Source organism: Chiloscyllium plagiosum, unplaced genomic scaffold, assembly GCF_037043375.1.
Source record: "Chiloscyllium plagiosum isolate Xiang-an unplaced genomic scaffold, Cpla_swu_hap1 HiC_scaffold_22, whole genome shotgun sequence".
Lineage (NCBI taxonomy): Eukaryota > Metazoa > Chordata > Chondrichthyes > Orectolobiformes > Hemiscylliidae > Chiloscyllium > Chiloscyllium plagiosum.
The window spans coordinates 29,952,778-29,973,579 of record NW_028270160.1 but is presented as its reverse complement, the minus strand read 5'-3'; the positions used below and the strand labels follow the sequence as shown (position 1 = coordinate 29,973,579).

The window sequence follows — 20,802 nt, the reverse complement described above, 5'->3', positions numbered from 1 at the left end:
TTGTCATTTACATAAATGATTTGGATACGAGCATAAGAGGTACAGTTAGTAAGTTTGCAGATGACACCAAAACTGGAGGCGTAGTGGACAGCAAAGAGGATTACCTCAGATTACAACGGGACCTTGACCGGATGGGTCAATGGGCAGACAACTGGCAGATGGAGTTTAATTCAGATAAATGTGAGGTGCTGAAGTTTGGGAAAGCAAATCTTAGCAGAATTTATACACTTAATGATAAGGTCCTAGGGAGTGTTGCTAAACAAAGAGACCTTGGAATGCAGATTCATAGCTCCTTGAAAGTGGAGTAACAGGTAGATAAGATAGTGAAGAAGGCATTTGATATGCTTTCCTTTATTGGTCAGAGTATTGAGTACAGGAGTTGGGAGGTCATGTTGCGGCTGTACAGGACATCGGTTAGGCCACTGTTGGAATATTGCATGCAATTCTGGTCTCCTTCCTATCGGAAAGATGTTGCGAAACTTGAAATGGTTCAGAAAAGATTTTCAACGATGTTGCCAGGGTTGGAGGATTTGAGCTATAGGGAGAGGCTGAACAGGCTGGGGCTGTTTTCGCTGGAGCTTTGGAGGCTGAGGGGTGACCTTATAGAGGTTTACAAAATTATAAGGGGCATGGATAATGTAAATAGGCAAGGTCTTTTCCCTGGGGTGGGGGAGTCCAGAGCTAGAGGGCATAGATTTAGGGTGAGAGGGGGAAGATATAAAAGAGATCTAAATGGCAACTTTTTCACACAGAGGGTGGTTCATGTATGGAATGAGCTGCCAGAGGAAGTGGTGGAGGCTGGTACAATTGCAACATTTAAGTGGCATTTGGATGGGTATATGAATAGGGAGGATTTGGAGGGATATGGGCTGGGTGCTGGCAGGTGGGACTAGATTGGGTTAGGATATCTGGTCGGCATGGACGGGTTGGACTGAAGGGTCTGTTTCCGTGCTGTATATCTCTATGACACTATGATTCTATTTGTAAAAAATACACCTATTTACTACATTTATAGTTCTCCACTTTCATAATGCCTAATGAAAGGAAATATTTTATTTAAGTGTAACAAGTATTGGGATTCATAGTCTCACACCAAAGAGCCTACAACCTCTTGTAGCTGTCAATCAAACAGTGAAGTGAAGACATCTCAATGTAACAATGCATTCTTGAGATGTCAATTATTCAGCACTAATCCAATGGAGATCCTCAGCTTAATATCAACAAACAGAGCAAAATAGAAAGCAATCTCCTTTTAACACTACAAACTATTTTTCAAAAGTAATTTAGAGTTTGAAATGCCTTGGCAATCTTGATAAATTCCTCTGAAGTCTTGGTAAGTTTCTTTGAGAGTCTTGATAGGTCCCTTTAACAGCTTGACAATTCTTTGACAGTTGTTTGATAGCTTGACAGATCTTTGACCATTGTGACAGTTCCCAATTGATTTTATGCAGTTCTTATGCAGAGGCATGTCAACTTAACTCTTCCAAATGTAAACCAGCACCAGATACTAGATGCCTTAGCTCTCCAAAAGAGTACCCTGAAAAGAAAATTAATCCACAAGGTTTAGACATGCTTTTACCCTTTTCAAGGTAAGGGTGAGGTTGAGAGATATGAGCCAAATTCAGGTAAATGGGACTAGTTCAGTTTAGGAAACCTGGTCGGCATAGATGAGTTGAGCTGAAGAGCCTGTTTCCAATTGTATGACATATTATATGATCTAATTTGCACACTTTGAGTTTCAAATACCTACATTAACAAATCTTACAGAAGTGGAGGCATCTAATGATTTGAATGGTCAGCTGTCAGTGAGCTAACTCCAGTCCTGCCACCATGAAAGCGGAAAATGCTGCATTCAGGGTGATTTCCAATCACATTTACCAATTTCGCCACAAAAGATAAATTTGAGTTCAGGCTTATTTCTTTCCACACAACTCCAAGGACTGGGAGAGATTAACTTGGCTAAGCATTGAGTAGCAGCTATTGCAACGTATCACATTACAGCTGACATATTTGGAGTGGGAGCAACAGGATTGATTCATAGTTGAAAAAACAGGAAATGCAAATGAAACATTCTGAAATTCAGAACTAAATGTACAGTGAATCTGGAAGCATTATTATCTTCCTTTGATCTGTAAAGTTGATTTCTGCTAATGATTCAGCAATCCATTTCAGCTAATAAAAAATATTGTTTAAATAACAAACGGTTGAAATTATCATTTAATTTCACAAGTAGTGTCAGAAAATATCTTTCCTATAATTTTTATTTCAGGTAAAGTTCATGTATTTCAGTTTAACTAATTTTCTCATTTAAAAGATACAAACCAGGAAGAAATTAAAACTTAAGAATGTGATTTTAAATTATTTATTTCCAACACACCTTATAATGTTATACCTGTATTTACAAAATTCAAAGCAAATTGACACTGATTCAGATTGTTTAAACAACACTAAAAATGTGACATATATTTGGAAAAGTTCATCTGAAAAGCAACAAAAATAAATGAAGAAAATGAAGCAGGGTGCAGTGGTTAGACTATTAAAGGTACACCAAAGTGCATTCACATTAGTGGAAGTTGACAATTAGGTAGAGGAAAGAAGATTTAGATTTATACAGCATTTTCATGGTTCCACACTATAGGGATTCTATGACTAGAACATCTCAAAAAGCTATGTAGCCAATGAGGCACGTTTTGGAGTGCAGTCCCTGTTGTAATGGAGGAAATGTGGCTTCCAAGTTGCATACAACACATTCCCATTGATAGAAATCTGATAACGACTGGTCCCTCTGTCTTTTTTCTTGAGATGTTGACTGAGGGTTAAACATTGCTAAGAATACCAAAGATAATTTCTCTGTGTTTCTTCAAAAAGTGCAATGAAATATTTTATGTTCACCCAAAAGACATCAATTCAATATCTTATCTGAAAGACAGCACCTCTGACACTAAGATACTCCCACAGAGATAGGCTAGTACGTCCACAATGACTAAAATATCATATTTTGCCTGACAAGTTAGAAAGTTATGTCAAGGTAGCCTGCTGGCAGACAATAGCATCAGTAGATTATAGTTTATTTTAAAATTCTGAAGTGCACTATAAAGTACTTCACAAATGTCTGTACATTATTTTTAAAAACATTATTTCATTTAACTAATTATTCAATTTGGAGCAACATAATTGCTGTACATTTGGTCATTTAAGTTGAGCAGTAATTGGTCATTAGGACATTTTTCGATTATAATATTTAAATATTCTTAGTGTGGACCAATCAGATGTGACAACATCATCTACTGGTCTCCAGTCTGTCTATAGCATGTTGCTGTCCTCCAATGTTCAATCCTGCTGGCTTGACTTGAACCTTGCTAGATCAGTCTGGAAGTGTTCTCCATCCATGCTATATCTCTCACCTCATCCTTGTTCCTGTCCACATATGTGCAATGCTCCCTAATTCTAATTCAACCTTGAATCTTCAACCAAATCAATTTAGGTCACATTTTGTTTTATTAAAAAGGACTTTGCATTGTATTTAAGTGTACCACAAAAGTGAGCAGAGCTAGAAGGAGGTGCATGGAAGAGGTGGCAGAAATTAGAGGAAATTTTCCCCCCTTTCTGACTGCAGCTGACATGGTCACAGGTTAATTGAAAGAGAATAAAAATAAATAAAAGCATGAATAAAAATAAATAAAAGCATAAATAAAGCACAAGAAACTTGGAAGAGAAGTGAGGAATACTGGCAAGCGTCAAGGGCAAAGGAAAGTGGCTGAAAAGGAAGAAAAGGAAGAATCATGAGGTTAGGAGGAAAAAAAAGGAAAAAAATAGAACTGAAAGGTGGGAACTATATGAATCTGACCAGAATAATCATGAGTGAATACCTGCATATGATTACCAAAATGAGATATATGATGGTATTTGATGGTACTGGTCTAACTTATTTGAAGATTCAAATCCTTATATCTATGAAATAGGTTGCTAAGATTTGGTAAACTTACATTGATTTACAAACAGATTAAAGTATGTTAAGGAAGATTATTTTTACTTTGTCCAGGGTGTTTGTCCAGATGTGCAGAGTGAGGTAATAAGTAATGATAAGAGGAACTGCTTTTAGGTTTTCAAATAATAAACATTGTAAAAATAATGCTTTATGTATTGCTATATCTATTTATTACAAAGCACTTCTGAATAAAAGTTAATCTTTGGATGTTGGATCAGTTGGATTAATACTACCAGAAGGATTCAGACTATGTAATTTAAAGCATGCATTTCCATTGGAGCATGTGCATGAGATCCATAAGTCAGTGTGCAGCTCTTCTTCAAAGCCAAATGAAACAATTAAACTGTTATCGAATAAGACAGTGGAACAAGACAATTTGCAATCGTACATGAAAATAAGATGTAGAATAATAGGATCAGCATGTTTGAACAATTGAGATACTGAAATTCTCTTGCTGTGTGTTGCTGTCAGTGTTTCCGAAATCTGGTTTTGGTTTAAATTATATGCCATTTCATAATAATGAACATAACAACACTGACATTTTAAAGTTAGCAATTTAGAGAACTCACTTTCAGTTATTCCATGTAATCGGACAGCCTGAAACAGCCCAAAGTATTTGTGTCGAACATCCTTTTCTAGGTAGACGAACATCTTCTGTAAACTGTGGAGAAAATGAGTCATTTAGAGCAACATGATTAGATTTTCTATTCATCACCCAAAAAGCCTTTATTTCCTGGTTTAATCAAGACTTATTTGGAAATATATTACAAACTAAGGGAAATAACCGGTTGAAATTGCACTGATAGTTTCTTCTGGTTTCTAACTTGATCTGAGCTTTGGTTAGGGAAACAATAGAAAGTGAGAATGGATTATTTATCAAGCTGTAACGCGCTACTGTTCAGTCCTCACTGTCAAAAATATGCTGAGGAGAAACAGCAAAATGCTTTAGAATAAAACAACTGTTAATTTTAATTGTTAGCTGTTAAGTAACTTTTTTTGTTTTTATGACATGCCAATCATCAACAGCTAACATAAAATTAATATGGGAGGAGGTCATAGCATGGCGGAAGTGGGATGGGGTGATTTTTCTTTTATTCATTTTCTGGTATGTGAGCATCACCACCAAAGTCAGGATTAATATCCCATCCTCAAGTCCCCTTGTGATGGAGATGGTGAACCATCTCCTTGAACTGCTATAGTTCTTGTGATGTAATCACATTGTAAGTGTAGTGAGGGATGAAGATCCAATGTTTTTGACCAAGAATGGCAATGCAGTTCCAAATCAGGACACCTGTTGAATCAAATCATCTGAACCTAGGCACCTGTCATGGTGGAAACTTCATGAAGAGGTCAAGGAGATGGATAATCCACTTGGTACTTCTGTCTATATGTGAAGGTATATGCTTCAGCCTAGTCTCTAGCACAGGAGTGCTGCACTCTACCAGATCAGGAGCTTTTTGGAGCTCGCTGCTTAATTGTCTATCACCATTGATGACTGGAGGTGGCAGGATTGCAGAGCTTTGATCTGATCTAATGGCTGTGGATCTTCTTTTCTTTGTTAGTTATGTCCTGCTACTGGCCTAGTCAGGCAAATATGTCATGCAGCCTTAGAATCATAGAGCAACATTTAAAATGTTTTGACCATTCTAGTCATCAAGGTGAACTGGGCCAGATACTGAGCAGGTTCATGTCACCTCAGCTATGGAAGTCAGGACCATACTTAGAGGTAATTAGATGGAGAGGAAGAAGAAACATACTGGGAGCATGTAGGTGACAGTAGTGACACATCTTTGTAAATAATCTTCAACTTTATATATGTGTATTCATTTGCATTCTTTAAATATCTGCTGTGATATTATTTTTGCAGTTGGACCTGACTACATTGTATCAATGTGAGGACTGTGCAGCCTCTTCATCCTTTCTCAAGGATGTAAGAAATTGTAATGGCTAAGCATTGCTCATGTCTCACAAGCAACCAACTCCCTGCCTGCAGATAGTCTCAGACATCACAAATCCTTGACTGTGGCATTGTTGACTGAAGCCAAGGCATTGAACTTTGATTTGGACAACACTGATGTTAAACATAATATATAGAGATTGTGCTAAGGCTTGACCTGCATACATCATTTTCTGGATTAATGGTGCTGGAAGAGCACAGCAGTTCAGGCAGCATCCAAGGAGCTTCGAAATCGACGTTTCGGGCAAAAGCCTTTTACCTCTTTTTACCTGCATACACCATTCCACACTTACACCCACCTTAGAAGTGAGAGTACTGAATTAGTGATGGTTGCACACATTTCTGCTGCAAAAGCTTCTCTGTGTGTAATCATCTTTTCAAGGAAGTGTACTGCCATTCAAAGGTGAAAGATATACAATGGTCAGTTTGCATATCCACTGTTCATTATAATACATTGTCTGCCGATAAAAGCTGCAGAAAGTGCTGCCTTCCACAGGTTCAGTGCTGTCTGACAGGATGCCCAAGTGTTTGAGTACTACTTTAGAATTTACAAGCATTCTGAACATTGGCGAGCTACTGGTGATGGAAGGGTCAAAAGGAGATCCTTCAAGATTCCTTTCAAACTGTTGGTTGTCAGGAGAGACTTCACAACACTCAGATATGAGATGCTATCTAAATCCTTTAGAGCTACCCAATTTAAGCAGCTTGTGATGTAAGTACACCCTCTTGCTGCTGACTTTTCTCAAATGATTGGTAGGATATGTAATGAGCAGGTACTTGAAATTGGGATCACCGAAAGACATCAAACATATCATTTCAGTGATAATAAGACATTTATTCAATAACAGAAAAGGTAAAAAATAACAAGGTCCAAATGCCTGTTGCATTAAACAGGGGCTGCTTTTCAGATTAACAACAGAATCTTCAACAATCAAGTGAAGTCCAAACCCAGTTCATTCACCCTGTAAGTGAGATTCAGTTCAGTTCCCTCTGGCTTCTCATGCTCAACAAACTGCGTTATCATGCTGCCAGGGATGTCCCTCTCACTCAATGTCCAAAATCCTCATCCTCAGAAAATTGCTGCTAATTCTCTTATTTGTCGGCTTCTTATGTGAAGGGCGCAGCATACCGCAATGATGCTGGGCACCAATTCTGAGCCATACTGCAAGGCCTCAAAAGAGCACTCCGGGCATAAAAAAACCTCATCATAAGTAAGTCTAAGGTCTGTCTGCTACGGCCCAGTTGGAAACATGAACAGTGTCGTTTCACATTCTTCATCAGTCTCAAGGATTCATAAAAATGTCATGAGCCATGTTTGGATGGAGAAGTCGTCGTTTCCCAAGGAATCATCGCTGTATGGCTCAAGGATCTTGGAAGGATGCAGTGTAAGTTCTCTAGTTGCAAGAGACATGGCAGTTCCCAGGATGGCTGCAACATACTTCCAATAATTTGATATTGATACTCATGTACAATTTGAACATTGATGGAGTAGGTTCCTTTTCTGTTGATGAACTCTGCATGTTGGCGATAGGACAGTCTCAAAGCAATGTGTGCGCAGTTGATAGAACTCTGCACTAGGAAGAAGTCAGAAATGAAGAATCTCACTGTCCAGCTGCTTGACTATCCTCATCACAAGGAAGGGAAATGAAGATATTAAGATAGTGGATAAAATGGCACCAGTTCTATCCAAGATGCATTTATGTATCAAGAACAGAGAGATGCCTCATAGATCCAGGTTATCTTTGAAATGAGTGGCATAAAAATTCTGGGGAGTTGTGACCTTGATGAGCACGAAGATGAGATTGTTACCCAGTTCTTCTATGCATGAGTCCTACTGCAGCAGATGACACAGTTCAGTGATGATGGCACTAACTCTTCAGATAGTTAAAGAGAATGATAGTAGGCAAAATAGGGTCCCTGTTATGACTCCTTGGTGGTTTTTAACTGCTGTGTGCACCTTTAGAGCATGTGCAACAGCCACTGGTTGTTGCAGCTCTTGAACTAATTGATAATTCAATTGCTGTCCCCTCCTATACAATCTTTGTATTTGAATCAAGGCCACATTACCTCCAGCCATGGCAATGTCCATGTGAGATGTGTGAACACATAATCAATGAGGAATGTCAGACAGAGAACAAAACATCACTGAAGGAACTCCTGGGACTTCATACCTATCACAGTGAAGTCTTATGTTATATTCTCCCACAGTATGCATGGGCACTTTCCAAGAAGGTTATTGTCATGTGGCCATTGGGAGCACTGAGATATGTTACTTTATCCAAATGTACGTGTGCAACCAAAATTTTTAAGTCATGTTTGGGGTGTAGAATTTAGCCAATAAACCAACATGTTTGTACCCCACTCCCCAGAAAAAATGACAAGGCACCTTTATAGTCACAGTTCATGTCATGGCCTAGAGTGCAAATGTGGCAGCTCTAAATCGTTGTCTTCCACTCAGTGAAAATGTGCTTCTTGTATGAGAAGTTCAGGGTGACGCTTTTAAGTGTATCTGTTGACTATATTTACTAAGCTGGTATGACAAGGTGGTAATTAGTGCACACAATGTACGAGTCATGAGTGCTTGATGCCATGATTCTTAATATGCATTCTTCAACAATGAATGACATACCGATGAAACACAAATTAAAGCAGGATGGATTGCATTACTGAATCATGATTATTACAATTGCCCCAGCAGGTCCTTAAACGCCAAACATTTCTCCCCATTCCTGAAGACAAAACAGTAACTTATTCCACCTACTCTGCATGCGGTGTCAACTATTTTGGCAATCATTGCACAAATGACTTCAATCTGACACTTCATGTTTTTGTCAGCATCCACCTGAAATGCAGAATGATTCTCCATTTTGTATTGCCCCTGTAGCCTTGATGACCTTGCAGTCTCACAGCATTTCCATTTACTCCCTATGAATCAGTATTGCTGAAAATGTAAATATTTGTCAAAGCTTTTGATCTTTTGATCATATTCTTGTGAATTGTGCTGATGAGTGCAAGATGGAAAGCTTTGAGAAAATGACTTTTGTTCAGCAATACTCAAGTTCTGTATCATGGGATGATCCTTTGATGGAGCTATTGGATTGAAGGCTGACTAATTGCCAGGACCTGATGGCCTGCATACAAAAGTTTTCTTTAAAAGAAGTGGTTGTTGAGATAGTGGAAGCATTGGTTGAAATATTCCAGCACTTACTGGCCTCTGGGAGTCTTCTAGCAAATTGGAAAGTCGCGATTATGACCCCCGACCCCCTATCCCCCCCCAACCCCCTACCCCCCCACCCCACACACCCCCCAACCGCCTACCCTCTCCCCCCCACTACTTTTCAAGAAAGGAGCTAGACAGAAAGAAGGAAACTGTAGGGCAGAGAGCAAAACATCTATCACTGGGAAAATGTTAGATGCTATTATTAAGGAAGAAGTAGCAGAACATTTAAAAAGAAACTTAAGATAATCAAACAAAGTCAGCATGGTTTTGTTGCAGGGAAATTTCTGAGGATATCCAGACAAAGTTGATCAAGGACAAATATGTATATTTGGACTTTCAGAAGCCATTCAACAAAGTGCTATAGTTCTCACCCAAGCTCCCATATGCTTTGCTAATTGTCTTTTCAGTATATTCTACCACCTATAATGATTGATGTAAGGGAACGTCTAGGTCCCTTGGTCCCTGCACACCTTTTAGACCCGTGCCTTTGAGTTCATATCGCCTCTCCTTATTTGACAAACCTGTACACTACTGATATTAAACTGACCAATCTTCAATTAATGGAAATGTCTGTCCATCTCTGCTTGAATAAAGGGGTCATATTTGCCACCCTTTAATCTCCTGGCATTTCCCGCATATTTAGGGAAGACTGGAAGAGCATGGCAAGCTGTTCCACAATCTCCACATCCACTCACTTTAGCAACCTGAGATGTGATCTAGCACAGCCAATGATCTACCCATTTGAAGAATGGCCAGCCTTGTCAGTACATTTTCACCTTCATCTATTATCTCTATCGCCTTCAGTCACACCAATAGTCTATCGGCTTTCTCATCCTTAGGAAATTCTGGTGCCAAGTATTCATCCAGTGATAAGAATAATTTAGGGAAAATTTAAGTAATACAAGAGTGGTTCAGGGAATGAATTTAGCAGGTGAATTCAATGTGAAATCATGTACCAGAAGAAAAGAAAGAGGGGAAGAAAGATTACATGAAGAAAGAGTAAAAAAGCTAGAAAGTTAAAGCAAGAAAGCCAACATTTTTCAAATAGAGTCATAGAGACGTACAGCATGGAAACAGACCCTTTGGTCCAACCTGTCCATGCCGACCAGCTATCCCAACCCAATCTAGTCCCACCCAGCCCATATCCCTCCAAACCCTTCCTATTCATATACCCATCCAAATGCCTCTTAAATGTTGCAATTGTACCAGCCTCCACCACATCCTCTGGCAGCTCATTCCATACACGTACCACCCTCTGCTTGAAAAAGTTGCCCCTTAGGTCTCTTTTATATCTTTCCCCTCTCACCCTAAACCTATGCCCTCTAGTTCTGGACTCCCGACCTCAGGGAAAATACTTTGCCTATTTATCCTATCCATGCCCCTCATAATTTTGTAAACCTCTATAAGGTCACCCCTCAGCCAGGGAAAACAGCCCTAGCCTGTTCAGCCTCTCCCTGTAGCTCAGATCCTCCAACCCTGGCAACATCCTTGTAAATCTTTTCTGAACCCTTTCAAGTTTCACAACATCTTTCTGACAGGAAGGAGACCAGAATTGCACGCAATATTCCAACAGTGGCCTAACCAATGTCCTGTACAGCTGCAACATGACCTCCCAACTCCTGTACTCTAAAACAATTTTAAATATTCACGTGCCTATCAAGAGAGGTTGACTTTGTAGCCATTAAAAATTGTCAAGATATTAAAATGGTATTTACATTAATAATTCTAAGACTTTCTACACAAGTTCAATGGGCAATTAGCATTACTTTTTGAAAATCCTAGGCTGTTTTGTGAAATTAATGGAAATCAGCCTGCAACTTCCTCAAAAATTTACAATACACAATGTACCTTTTTCTTGCTACAGGGAAGAAAGAGTTGCATGATGTTAGGCTCAAATTCAAGTCAAGCCATTGATTATAATAATTTGTTACAAAATGGCTCGAGTAGTCTCAACTTTTTCCTTGATAGACACACAAACAGGGGGTAAACAGAGGGACAGAAACCGCGTATGGACAATAAGTAGCAAGTCCAAATAAGGATTAGGAATCATCACAGGCTTGGTGGGCCGAAGAGCCTGTTCCTGTGCTGTATTATTCTTTGTTCTTGGCACACTCTTGGCAATCTATACATCTGTCAGCAATTCAGCTAGAACTTGCACAAATTGACAATGCAGCTAAAAAAGGTCATTTGAATTTAAGAATAAAAAGACCGAGAGAGAGAGAGATACTAACAATATTTTTATCAGAACCTGGCTATCACGTTAGCTGGAATTTACTAATCTGTTAACAAGTTCCAGGGTAAAACTACCCTTCAAATTTCTTATGCCTTCCACACAGAACAAGTTGGTGCAGTTGTTAATAAAATAGAAAAATGTAGGACATAACATCAGCCACATCCCTTATCCTCTTTGGGGATATAGTTACACCATGGGATTTCCACAACAGAATTATTTTTTTCACAGGAACTTCCTCAAGATTTCATATAGGTAGCATTCTTGGCTTTGACTGCTTGCACAAAAGATCTAACAAGGCTATGCATCATTGCTACTTGAGGCATTCTTCCTATTTACTCTCAAGCTATTACTTCAAGTATATGGAAATCTGAACATAACTTGCAATCTCGCACCATCTTAAAGTTTCAAGATTTTAACACTGTTTCACTTTAAATTGTTCTTTTGGAAAATGTAATCCCATTTCCTAATAAACCTCTCAGAGGAAAATGCAAAACTTTAGTTTACTGTCAGGAGCTTTTTTAAATGTAGCTTTTAGTAGATGGTTATGTAAATGTTAGTGTATTAAAGCACATGATGGCAAAAGTAGAAAAGTATGTGAATTGCAACCTATAACCACAAAACAGTAAACATTAGTTGTATTCAGCATGGGAGATTGTACAGCCAAAGCTAACTTTGTTATCATTTATATAGAATTACATGGATGGGCATAAAGGACTGAAAACTACTAATCCCTACACATAGATCTTGTAAACCCAATTGTATAAGTCAGAATAGGAATGAAGGTCACAAAATGCCGAGTCATTCTGAAGCAAAAGAAGTTACTGGCTTGGAAAAATGCCAACATGGTACTTCTTTGTCCATGATAAGTAACAAAACTAATTCAGGTAACTGCAGATCCTGTTCAGTTACCAACAAAATACTGCATTGACTATTGAGAATAGGCTGCAGACTTAGAATATGAAAACAACCTAATAAGGATCAGACAACAATTTAAGAAAGAGAAGAAATCCTGTCTCACCTAAGTTTTAAACATTTTTTTTTGCAGGAAGTGGCATTGAAGGACAAATTTAGTATTTGTTTGGTGATGTCACAATTTTTTTTTTAATATCAGGGCCATTAGTTTGTGAGGGGCCCTAATCCCACAATGAATGAACATGCGTCCACTGATCCCTTGCCCATTTCAGGCCCTATTTGAAAAATTTATTGAAACTAGCCAGAAAGAGTGCTCTGTTTCTGCAGCAGCCTCAGCTTATAGACCCACTGATGGCCTCTGAATGCAGACATTTATTTTAACTTTTAATTTGGAGCCTGCCTTAACATTGATAATGATGCTGCAGTCAGCACATGGCCATTATCCCTCTCTGGGCTTCTGTGTGGCTTGGCTTAACATTCATGCCAGCCAAAGGACAAAAATCTCAGACTACCATGTTGCATCACATTAGCTATTTGGCATCCATTGCTCGCCTGATTTATTTTACTGACTCCTAAGGATAAACCTAGCATGGAGCTTAGTCTCTCTCTTCTGCTGCAAGAGTACACCAGGATCAGCTATTTCCCATATATTTAGCCTCCTAACAAGCTCTCAAGAAGCAAATTCCACACACCGTGTTCTGCTACACACATGGATATGCTAGCTAACACATACGAGAGAAAGAACCGGCTGTGTGAAAGTAATGTGTGGGTGCCAGTTCAGGGACTGATACCAAGTTTGCCTGGTATACTGTCTAATGTGCTCCAAATGTTTATACTGTACATAGGAATTATCTGGAGTTGAAAGCCCATGGTAAAATTTGCAAAAGATAGTAAACTTGAAGAAGGGGCCGGTAATGTTTATTTTATAATCCAGGAAAGTAAGAGTAGAGAATAATATCTACAAATGGGCAGACTAGGGGGAAAAAACATCAGGGGCTTGCTTACATTCTTTTTCACTGGCATGAAAATACTGTATATAGATTTCAAAATTCACAATATTAGATGGAATGTGGAAGTGTGAAAGTTGAACGTTGCTGTGATATGGTAAGTTGAACACAATATTCACCTTCCAAAATCATTACTTAAATTAAAACTATTTTACAATATGTAATGGTGAGCAGAGTAAGGTAATCACCTGATAAAATAGGTTATGATTGTGCTATAAGGTGGAACTAGCCGTATCTCAGTATTCACCTGAAGGAAAATCCAGCAGAGGATAGTTTGTAGCACGTGATATTCAGAAAAAGTAAACAATCTGAAACAGCAGAGCACCATAATGTGAATTATAACATGTAACATCACAGTAGAGAGGAAATGTAATAATTATAAATTGCAACATTATCCTCAATGTCATGAAAGAAGAGACATATAAGCTCAATTACATAAACGTCAACCCCTGTTTCTGTTTTAACCTTCCATCTGACTGTTTGTCAATTACCTCTTCAGTGAGGCCAAATAGAAGATCTTGAGCCCATTGGCTCTGATTACTTAGCAATTGAATGTTATTTAATTTAAACTTGATAATTTCACTGAGAGGGCAAGATCCATAAATGTCAAGTGTGCACATTTTACATAGTGATTTGAAGTGTCTGCTTATCCATAAACAAAAATAAATGCCGATTCTGGTTTGTATCTGATGATGCAGTTGAATAGGAGTTGAAATATCATTATGCATTGTGATACAAAGTTCTTGAGAGGCAGTGTTGTGATGAAAAGTGTAGTCCACAGTCTGCAGCTAAGTGTTATGCCCTAGAAGTAATTGCAAATTGTGAAAGAAGAGAAGATAATGGTACAGAGTTGTACTCAGGAAGGAGGATTTTCAGTATGACCAGAAAGAAAGAGGAAAACTATCCCAACGTGAAATGAGAGAAGGGAATCGCAGGAAAGTAGGAGGACAGAGGTGAAGAGAGACAAGACTGCTGTGGTTCAGTTCGCCGAGCTGGGAATTTGTGTTGCAGACGTTTCGTCCCCTGTCTAGGTGACATCCTCAGTGCTTGGGAGCCTCCTGTGAAGCGCTTCTGTGATGTTTCCTCCAGCATTTGTAGTGATTTGTACCTACCGCTTCCGGTTGTCAGTTCCTGCTGTCCGCTGCAGTGGCTGGTATATTGGGTCCAGGTCGATTTCTAGAGGCATGGCACTCATCCACAGATTCAATCAATAAGCACATCGACCTGGACTCAATATACCGGCCACTGCAGTGGACAGCTGGAACTGACAACCGGAAGCAGCAGATTCAAACCACTATAAATGCCGGAGGAAACATCACAGAAGCACTTCACAGGAGGCTCCCAAGCACTGAGGATGTCACTTAAACAGGGGACGAAACGTCTGCAACACAAATTCCCAGCTCGGCAAACTGAACCACAACAACGAGCACCCGAGCTACAAATCTTCTCCAAAACTTAGAGACAAGACTGCCTGGATGAGCTGGATAAATGTCAGTGTGACTGAAAGCTTGATGAGAGAAGACTACCTCCATATCATACTGACAACTGGAAAAACAATTTAACAATGCAATTTAGCAACAGATGATTTCAAAATAACCCATAATCTTTCTATTAAAATATGACCTGCTACATAAATGATGGAATACTGAACTACTCTTCACATTAAGCTATAACAAGCCCACACCGCCTGCATTTTCAGTAAATGCATGCCTACATTCTAAATTCTTTCGGGGCCGTCAGGTTTTTCAAGACTATGCCAGCCTGTTGGAAACTGTTGCTCAGGGATTGTTAATTTTCCAAGTTGGCATTCATGTGGAATTCTACAATAAATGTTGGCCCCAGGATACCTCTGACATACTTTATAAGATAGTCAGATGAAAGATGAACTCAAAGTGTACAGGCATCTCAGTTTAAGGTTTAAGTAGCTCAAGTGAATCCTGATGTGCTTTCAGAAACAAATCCCAATTTGAAATTTATTCAATTTCTAACCAATCATACAGAAATAATTCCAAACTATTACTGAATGACTTTCTTTTATATTTTAACATAGTTGCAAGCAGTAATTATAAACTAGATTGCCACCAAGCATATAATTAATTTCTTCCAGAGCAACAGTTAATCACTGTTTCCAGCCCTGAAATATGCTCATAATCTTTAAACATGATTCAACACTGAAGATTTTTTTCCTTTAATATGTGTTTGCCTGTAAATTATCTCAGTTAAATCTTTAATGTAAAAAATAACTCCATGTCAAAAATATAAAGATCGTGCAAACTATCATACTAACTACAATTACTAACTATAACTGTTAATATATGAAATATTGCATATAGGCATGGCTTATACAGTAAAGCAAATAGATTTTTCTTTCCTCACTTTCCTCATGACAATAACTCATTTGGAGTGCAATCAACAAAAATATTATGAGCCCACTTTGTGTGTGCGAATTTGATCAGTATTTGCTGGGAGGCTGTTTGATCATGGAGAACTTCAGAACTGAGCTTAATCCTGATGTGCATGCAGAAACACATGTATTACACAGCATGAGTTATTGGATACGAATCAGAAAGAATCGTACATAGGTTTATGGTCTGGAGGTCAATTGTCTGAGCCACTTGAAGTGTTGCAGAGACTGCCTCCCTGTGTTAATTTTCCTTCAGTGAAAAGAGGAATTCCTTCTGAAACGTGGAAACACCACAGGGAGAAAATCATTTATACACTTTTGACCACAACCCAGGAAAATGTGTTGGGGTATATTGTCAGATAGAAATCCTGCTACATGCAGAAGACTGAAGGTTGGCTAACGTGGTACCATTATTTAAGAAAAGTGGTGAGGTCAAGCCTGGGAACAATAGACTGGTGAGACTGATGTTAGTGGTGGAGAAAGTGAGGTCTGCAGATGCTGGAGATCAAAGTTGAAACTTTATTGCTGGAACAGCACAGCAGGTCAGGCAGCATCCAGGGAACAGGAGATTCGACGTTTCGGGCATAGGCCCTTCTTCAGGAATGATGTTAGTGGTGGGCAAGTTGTTGGAGGGAATCCTAAAGGACAGAATTTGCACATACTTGGAAAGGCAAGGATTGATTAGGGATAGTGATCATGGCTTTGTGCATAGGAAAGCATGTCTCACAAACTTGATTGAGCTTTTTGAAAAGGTAAAGAGGATTGATGAGGGCAGAGTGGTGAACATGATCTATATGGACTTGAATAAGGTTCCTCATAGGAGACTAGTGAGCAAGGTCAGATCTCATGGAATACAGGAAGAACTAGCCAATTGGATACAAAACTGGCTCAAAAGTAGAAGACAGAGGGTAGTGGTAGAGGCTTGTTTTTCAGACTGGAGGCTTGTGGCAGTGGTGTGCCACAAGGATCGGTGCTGAGCAAACTACTTTTCATCATTTGTATAAATGATTTGGATGCGAGCATAAAGAGGTGTAGTTAGTAAGTTTGCAGATGACACCAAAATTGGAGGTGCAGTGGACAGCGAAGAAGGTTACTTTAGATTACAATGGGATCTTGATCAAATGGGCCAATGGCTGAGAAATGGCAGATGGAGTTTAATTCAGATAAATGCGAGGTGCTGCATTTTGGGAAAGCAAGTCTTAGCAGGACTTATACACTTAATGGCAAGGTCCTAGAGTGTGTTGCTGAATAAAGAGACCTTGGAGTGCAGGTTCATAGCTCCCTGAAAGTGGAGTCCCAGATAGATGCTTTCCTTTATTGGTCAGAGTATTGAGTACAGGAGTTAGGAGGTCATATTGCAGCTGTACAGGACATTGGTTAGGCTACTGCTGGAATATTGCATGCAATTCTGGTCTCCTTCCTATCGGAAAGATGTTGTGAAACTTGAAATGGTTCAGAAAGGATTTACAAGGATGTTGCCAGGGTTGGGGGACTTGAGCTGTAGGGAGAGGCTGAATAGGCTGGACTCTTCTCCCCGGAGCATTGAAGGCTGAGGGGTGACCTTATAGAGGTTTATAAAATCATGAGGGCATGGATAAGATAAATAGACAAAGTCTTTTCCATGAGGTGGAGTAGTCCAGAACTAGAGGGCATAGATGTAGGGTAAGAGGGGAAAGATATAAAAGGGACCTAAGGGGCAACTTTTTCATGCAGAGGGTGGTGCGTGTATGGAATGAGCTGTCAGAGGAAGTGTTGGAGGCTGGTACAATTGCAACATTTAAAAGGCATCTGGATTGGTATATGGATAGGAAGGGTTTGGAGGGAAATGGGCCGAGTGCTGGCAGGTGGGACTAGATTAGGTTGGGATATCTGGTTGGTATGTTGGACCGAAGGGTCTTTTTCCGTGCTGTAATCTCTATGACTCGATGCCACTTTAAGCACATAACATGCAGTGGAAGAGAGTTAGACATTGAAACCTGTTAATATTGCCAAATGAAACTTACAAACTGAAATAAATAGGCTTTAAAATTCTTCAGGAGTTAATACTGGTGCAGTCCCTATGATTACACAATCTCCATTGTCATTGAATCCTGACCGCACTAAGATTTGCAAGGCCCTATGGTAAGGAATAATTATCATGAAAAGGCTAATATGTATGCATTTCATATTCATATTCCATGAACTATGATAATGGATAGATCAGTGTTATCAATGTGTCTAATAGGGACAAGGCAATCATGTGTATTTATACTCTAGATTACTATCTACCCCCAGTTTCACATTTAATACCGACCAAATCAAGAGAGACTCCAATTCATGGACCATTTGATCTTCACCTCTTGGAATGAGATGATTCCTGAACAAAGTGGATATCCAGAATAAGACCCAAAAATATTAGTTCTATTATTCAGCATACATGAGTGCTGTTTCAATATTGAATTAGCTCAGTGAAAATTCTATATCTTGTACTTGTACAGGGAGTGTACATTAATAGTTTTACAACACAATTAAAATCAGTAGTGATTTAATAAAGCTAAGTTGTTTTTTAACATTTTTAGAAATAGATCTTGAGCTACTTACCTAGGTGATAACAAAGTTTTCTTAAAAACATCCTTTTGCAGATATCTAAAAGTGATTTCATATCTTAGATGTACAATGAGATTTAACTCCAGCCATCTCTCACAAGCCAGTACTAGTTTCTCCTGGTTATACTGAATCAGAAACAACAAACCATAGTTAATTCAATAACTTCCATAAAACAACAGCTCCATCTGGAGTCTGAGGAGAATTACACAGTCATCTGTAATTAGAATGAGAATATAATGTTGTAATGAATTTTAAATGTGGTATATTCCTTTCCAGTTTATATTTGTATTGTAACTTGATGAAGCTCAAGAGACAGTCACTCCACTTAGAGGCTAAGGTAGAACAACGGAATGCATTGACAAGATTGCTGTTAATTCTTTAGCATTGGAGCCTGCAGTGCCAATTTTCAGAAAAACAAACCAAATGCTTGGTGCAATCGCCTGTCTTAAAGCTCATGGTTTTGACAAGGGACTTGGGGTTTCTGACTCTACACTGGCTAATGTTTTGATACATAGTCTAGAACCTGTCCTTTCTATTATGAAGAGGCAGGTTAATTGTATCTGGTAACTTGTGGATCATAACATCACTCAGCCTTGATGACTCTGCTGGCAATTTTAACAGCTTTCACAGATGTAACATCTTATCCAGTTGCATCACAGATTGGTGTGGCAACTACTCTGCCCAAGACCACAAGAAATTGCAGAGTTGTGAATGCAGTCCAGTGCATCATGAAAACCAACTTTCTTTCTATTGACTCTGTCTATACTTCCCACCGCCTCAGGAGAGTAGCCAGCATAATTAAAGGCCCATCCCACCCTAGTTATATACTCTTCCACCCTCTTCCATTAGGCAGAAGTTACAAAAGTTTGAAAACACGTACCAACAGATTCAACAATATCTTCTTCCCGCTGTTATCAGACTTATGAACAGACCTCTCATATATTAGAGTTGATCTTCCTTTACACCTTCTCTTTAGCTATTACACTATATTCTGTATTCTGTTCTATTAACCTGATGTACTAATGTAAGGTATGATTTGGATGGATAGTGCACAAATTTTACTTTTCACTGCATCACGATACATGTGACAATAATAAATCAAATCAAATGTGTAATTCCTGCAATAGAAACTCAGACTTATTCCAGATCAATCATCCTGGCTTCCATAATAATTACTTCCATTGGATTGCTGGCATGTTCAATGAAATAGTAATGTGATATAATGAAAGAATATGCAGCTTTCTCTGTGCCTCTTGCTTGAAAGGGGCATGTAGAGTGCTTTTGGTGCCCACAAATCTGACCTCCAGTAAATTACTATACTGGCTGAACATATGCCTCAAGATAGTGACATGGGAATTGTGTAGCTATGACTACTGGCCTGTTTCGAGGATAATTTTTCAAATGCCCTTAGATTCTCCACGAACATCAACTTCACATGCTGCTGCCTCTTGGTGCAGCACTGACAGGATAGCCACTAAGAGAAAGCCTAAGCATGAATAGTTCGATATTTGTAAGCATTGTTGGTTGTTTTAATGGCCTCATTGTTGTTGATAAAGAAAGATTATGCTAATTGAAAGTAGTATTCTTCATAGATACATGGAAGTCTTCCTATCCCATCGGGTAAGATACGTGGCAACTGCGCTAGGAAATTCAATGGAGAATGTCCTTCAAACATGGTCTTCAAAAGTTGGTGGCCACGTGTGTGCAATCAGTGTCGAGAGTGTGTTGCTGGGAAAGCACAGCTGGTCAGGCAGTATCTGAGGAGCAGGAGAATCACAGGGCATTCACTGGTTTCCTGAGATCACACCAGTTCTATTGAATTGAGAGTTTTCCTCTCTTGATCTTCTCTGGTAATAGGGAATAATATATGGCCATTCTTCAGAATGTATAAAGCCTGAGTGATCTCCCTTAGGCAGAGGTGCATGGGGCCTTGAGTCACTTGACTGCTAACATTGGTCTCATAGTCGAATAACAAAATGAAACGTTACTGTAACTTCAACTGTGAGGTCTGAGTCTTCCTTCCATGAGGCTACAGAGCTGTGTTAACCTCACAGACTTGTCTGGGGATTCAATCTATGTCTATGCTGCAGTAAGGAGTGTGACGAGACCAGGGTTATTGACCTGCATCAGATTTCTATACTTTCCATTGCAGAGTTTTGAAATAATGAGTTAAAGTAGAATTTATCGACAACTACCAAACATCAAAATGCAACTCCCTTGTTTGTGAGGTTGTTCAAGTTCTAAAATAAGCAAAATACAACCTTGTCTTTGCTGCTATTCAAATTATATACTGATTAAAATATTAATAGGTTTGAGCATGCTGGACAAGGTGTGCTTATTGAGCAGTTCTTGACACAGTTTGTGTCTTTGAGCTCATTTAAATGATAGCTCATCATCAAGATATATTTGTTTTTCACTTCAATATCTTATTTTGAACATATGAAGTTAAACTCTTTGGTCCAAGGATAAATAACATTTCTTACATGTTATGATGT

General features: G+C 38.9%; 1 protein-coding gene across 1 annotated transcript in view; it reads right to left on the bottom strand.

Moving 5' to 3' along the window:
* The window catches only part of btbd16 (BTB domain containing 16), a 71,169-nt gene that overhangs the window by 46,135 nt on the left and 4,232 nt on the right, over nt 1–20,802 (bottom strand). The window contains exons 3-5 of the mRNA XM_043712687.2: nt 18,302–18,432; nt 13,506–13,625; nt 4,558–4,649 (exon numbers count right to left, since the gene is read on the bottom strand). Of these exons, the coding sequence (XP_043568622.2) occupies nt 4,558–4,649; nt 13,506–13,625; nt 18,302–18,432 (343 nt within the window). The remainder of the gene's footprint in view (nt 1–4,557; nt 4,650–13,505; nt 13,626–18,301; nt 18,433–20,802) is intronic.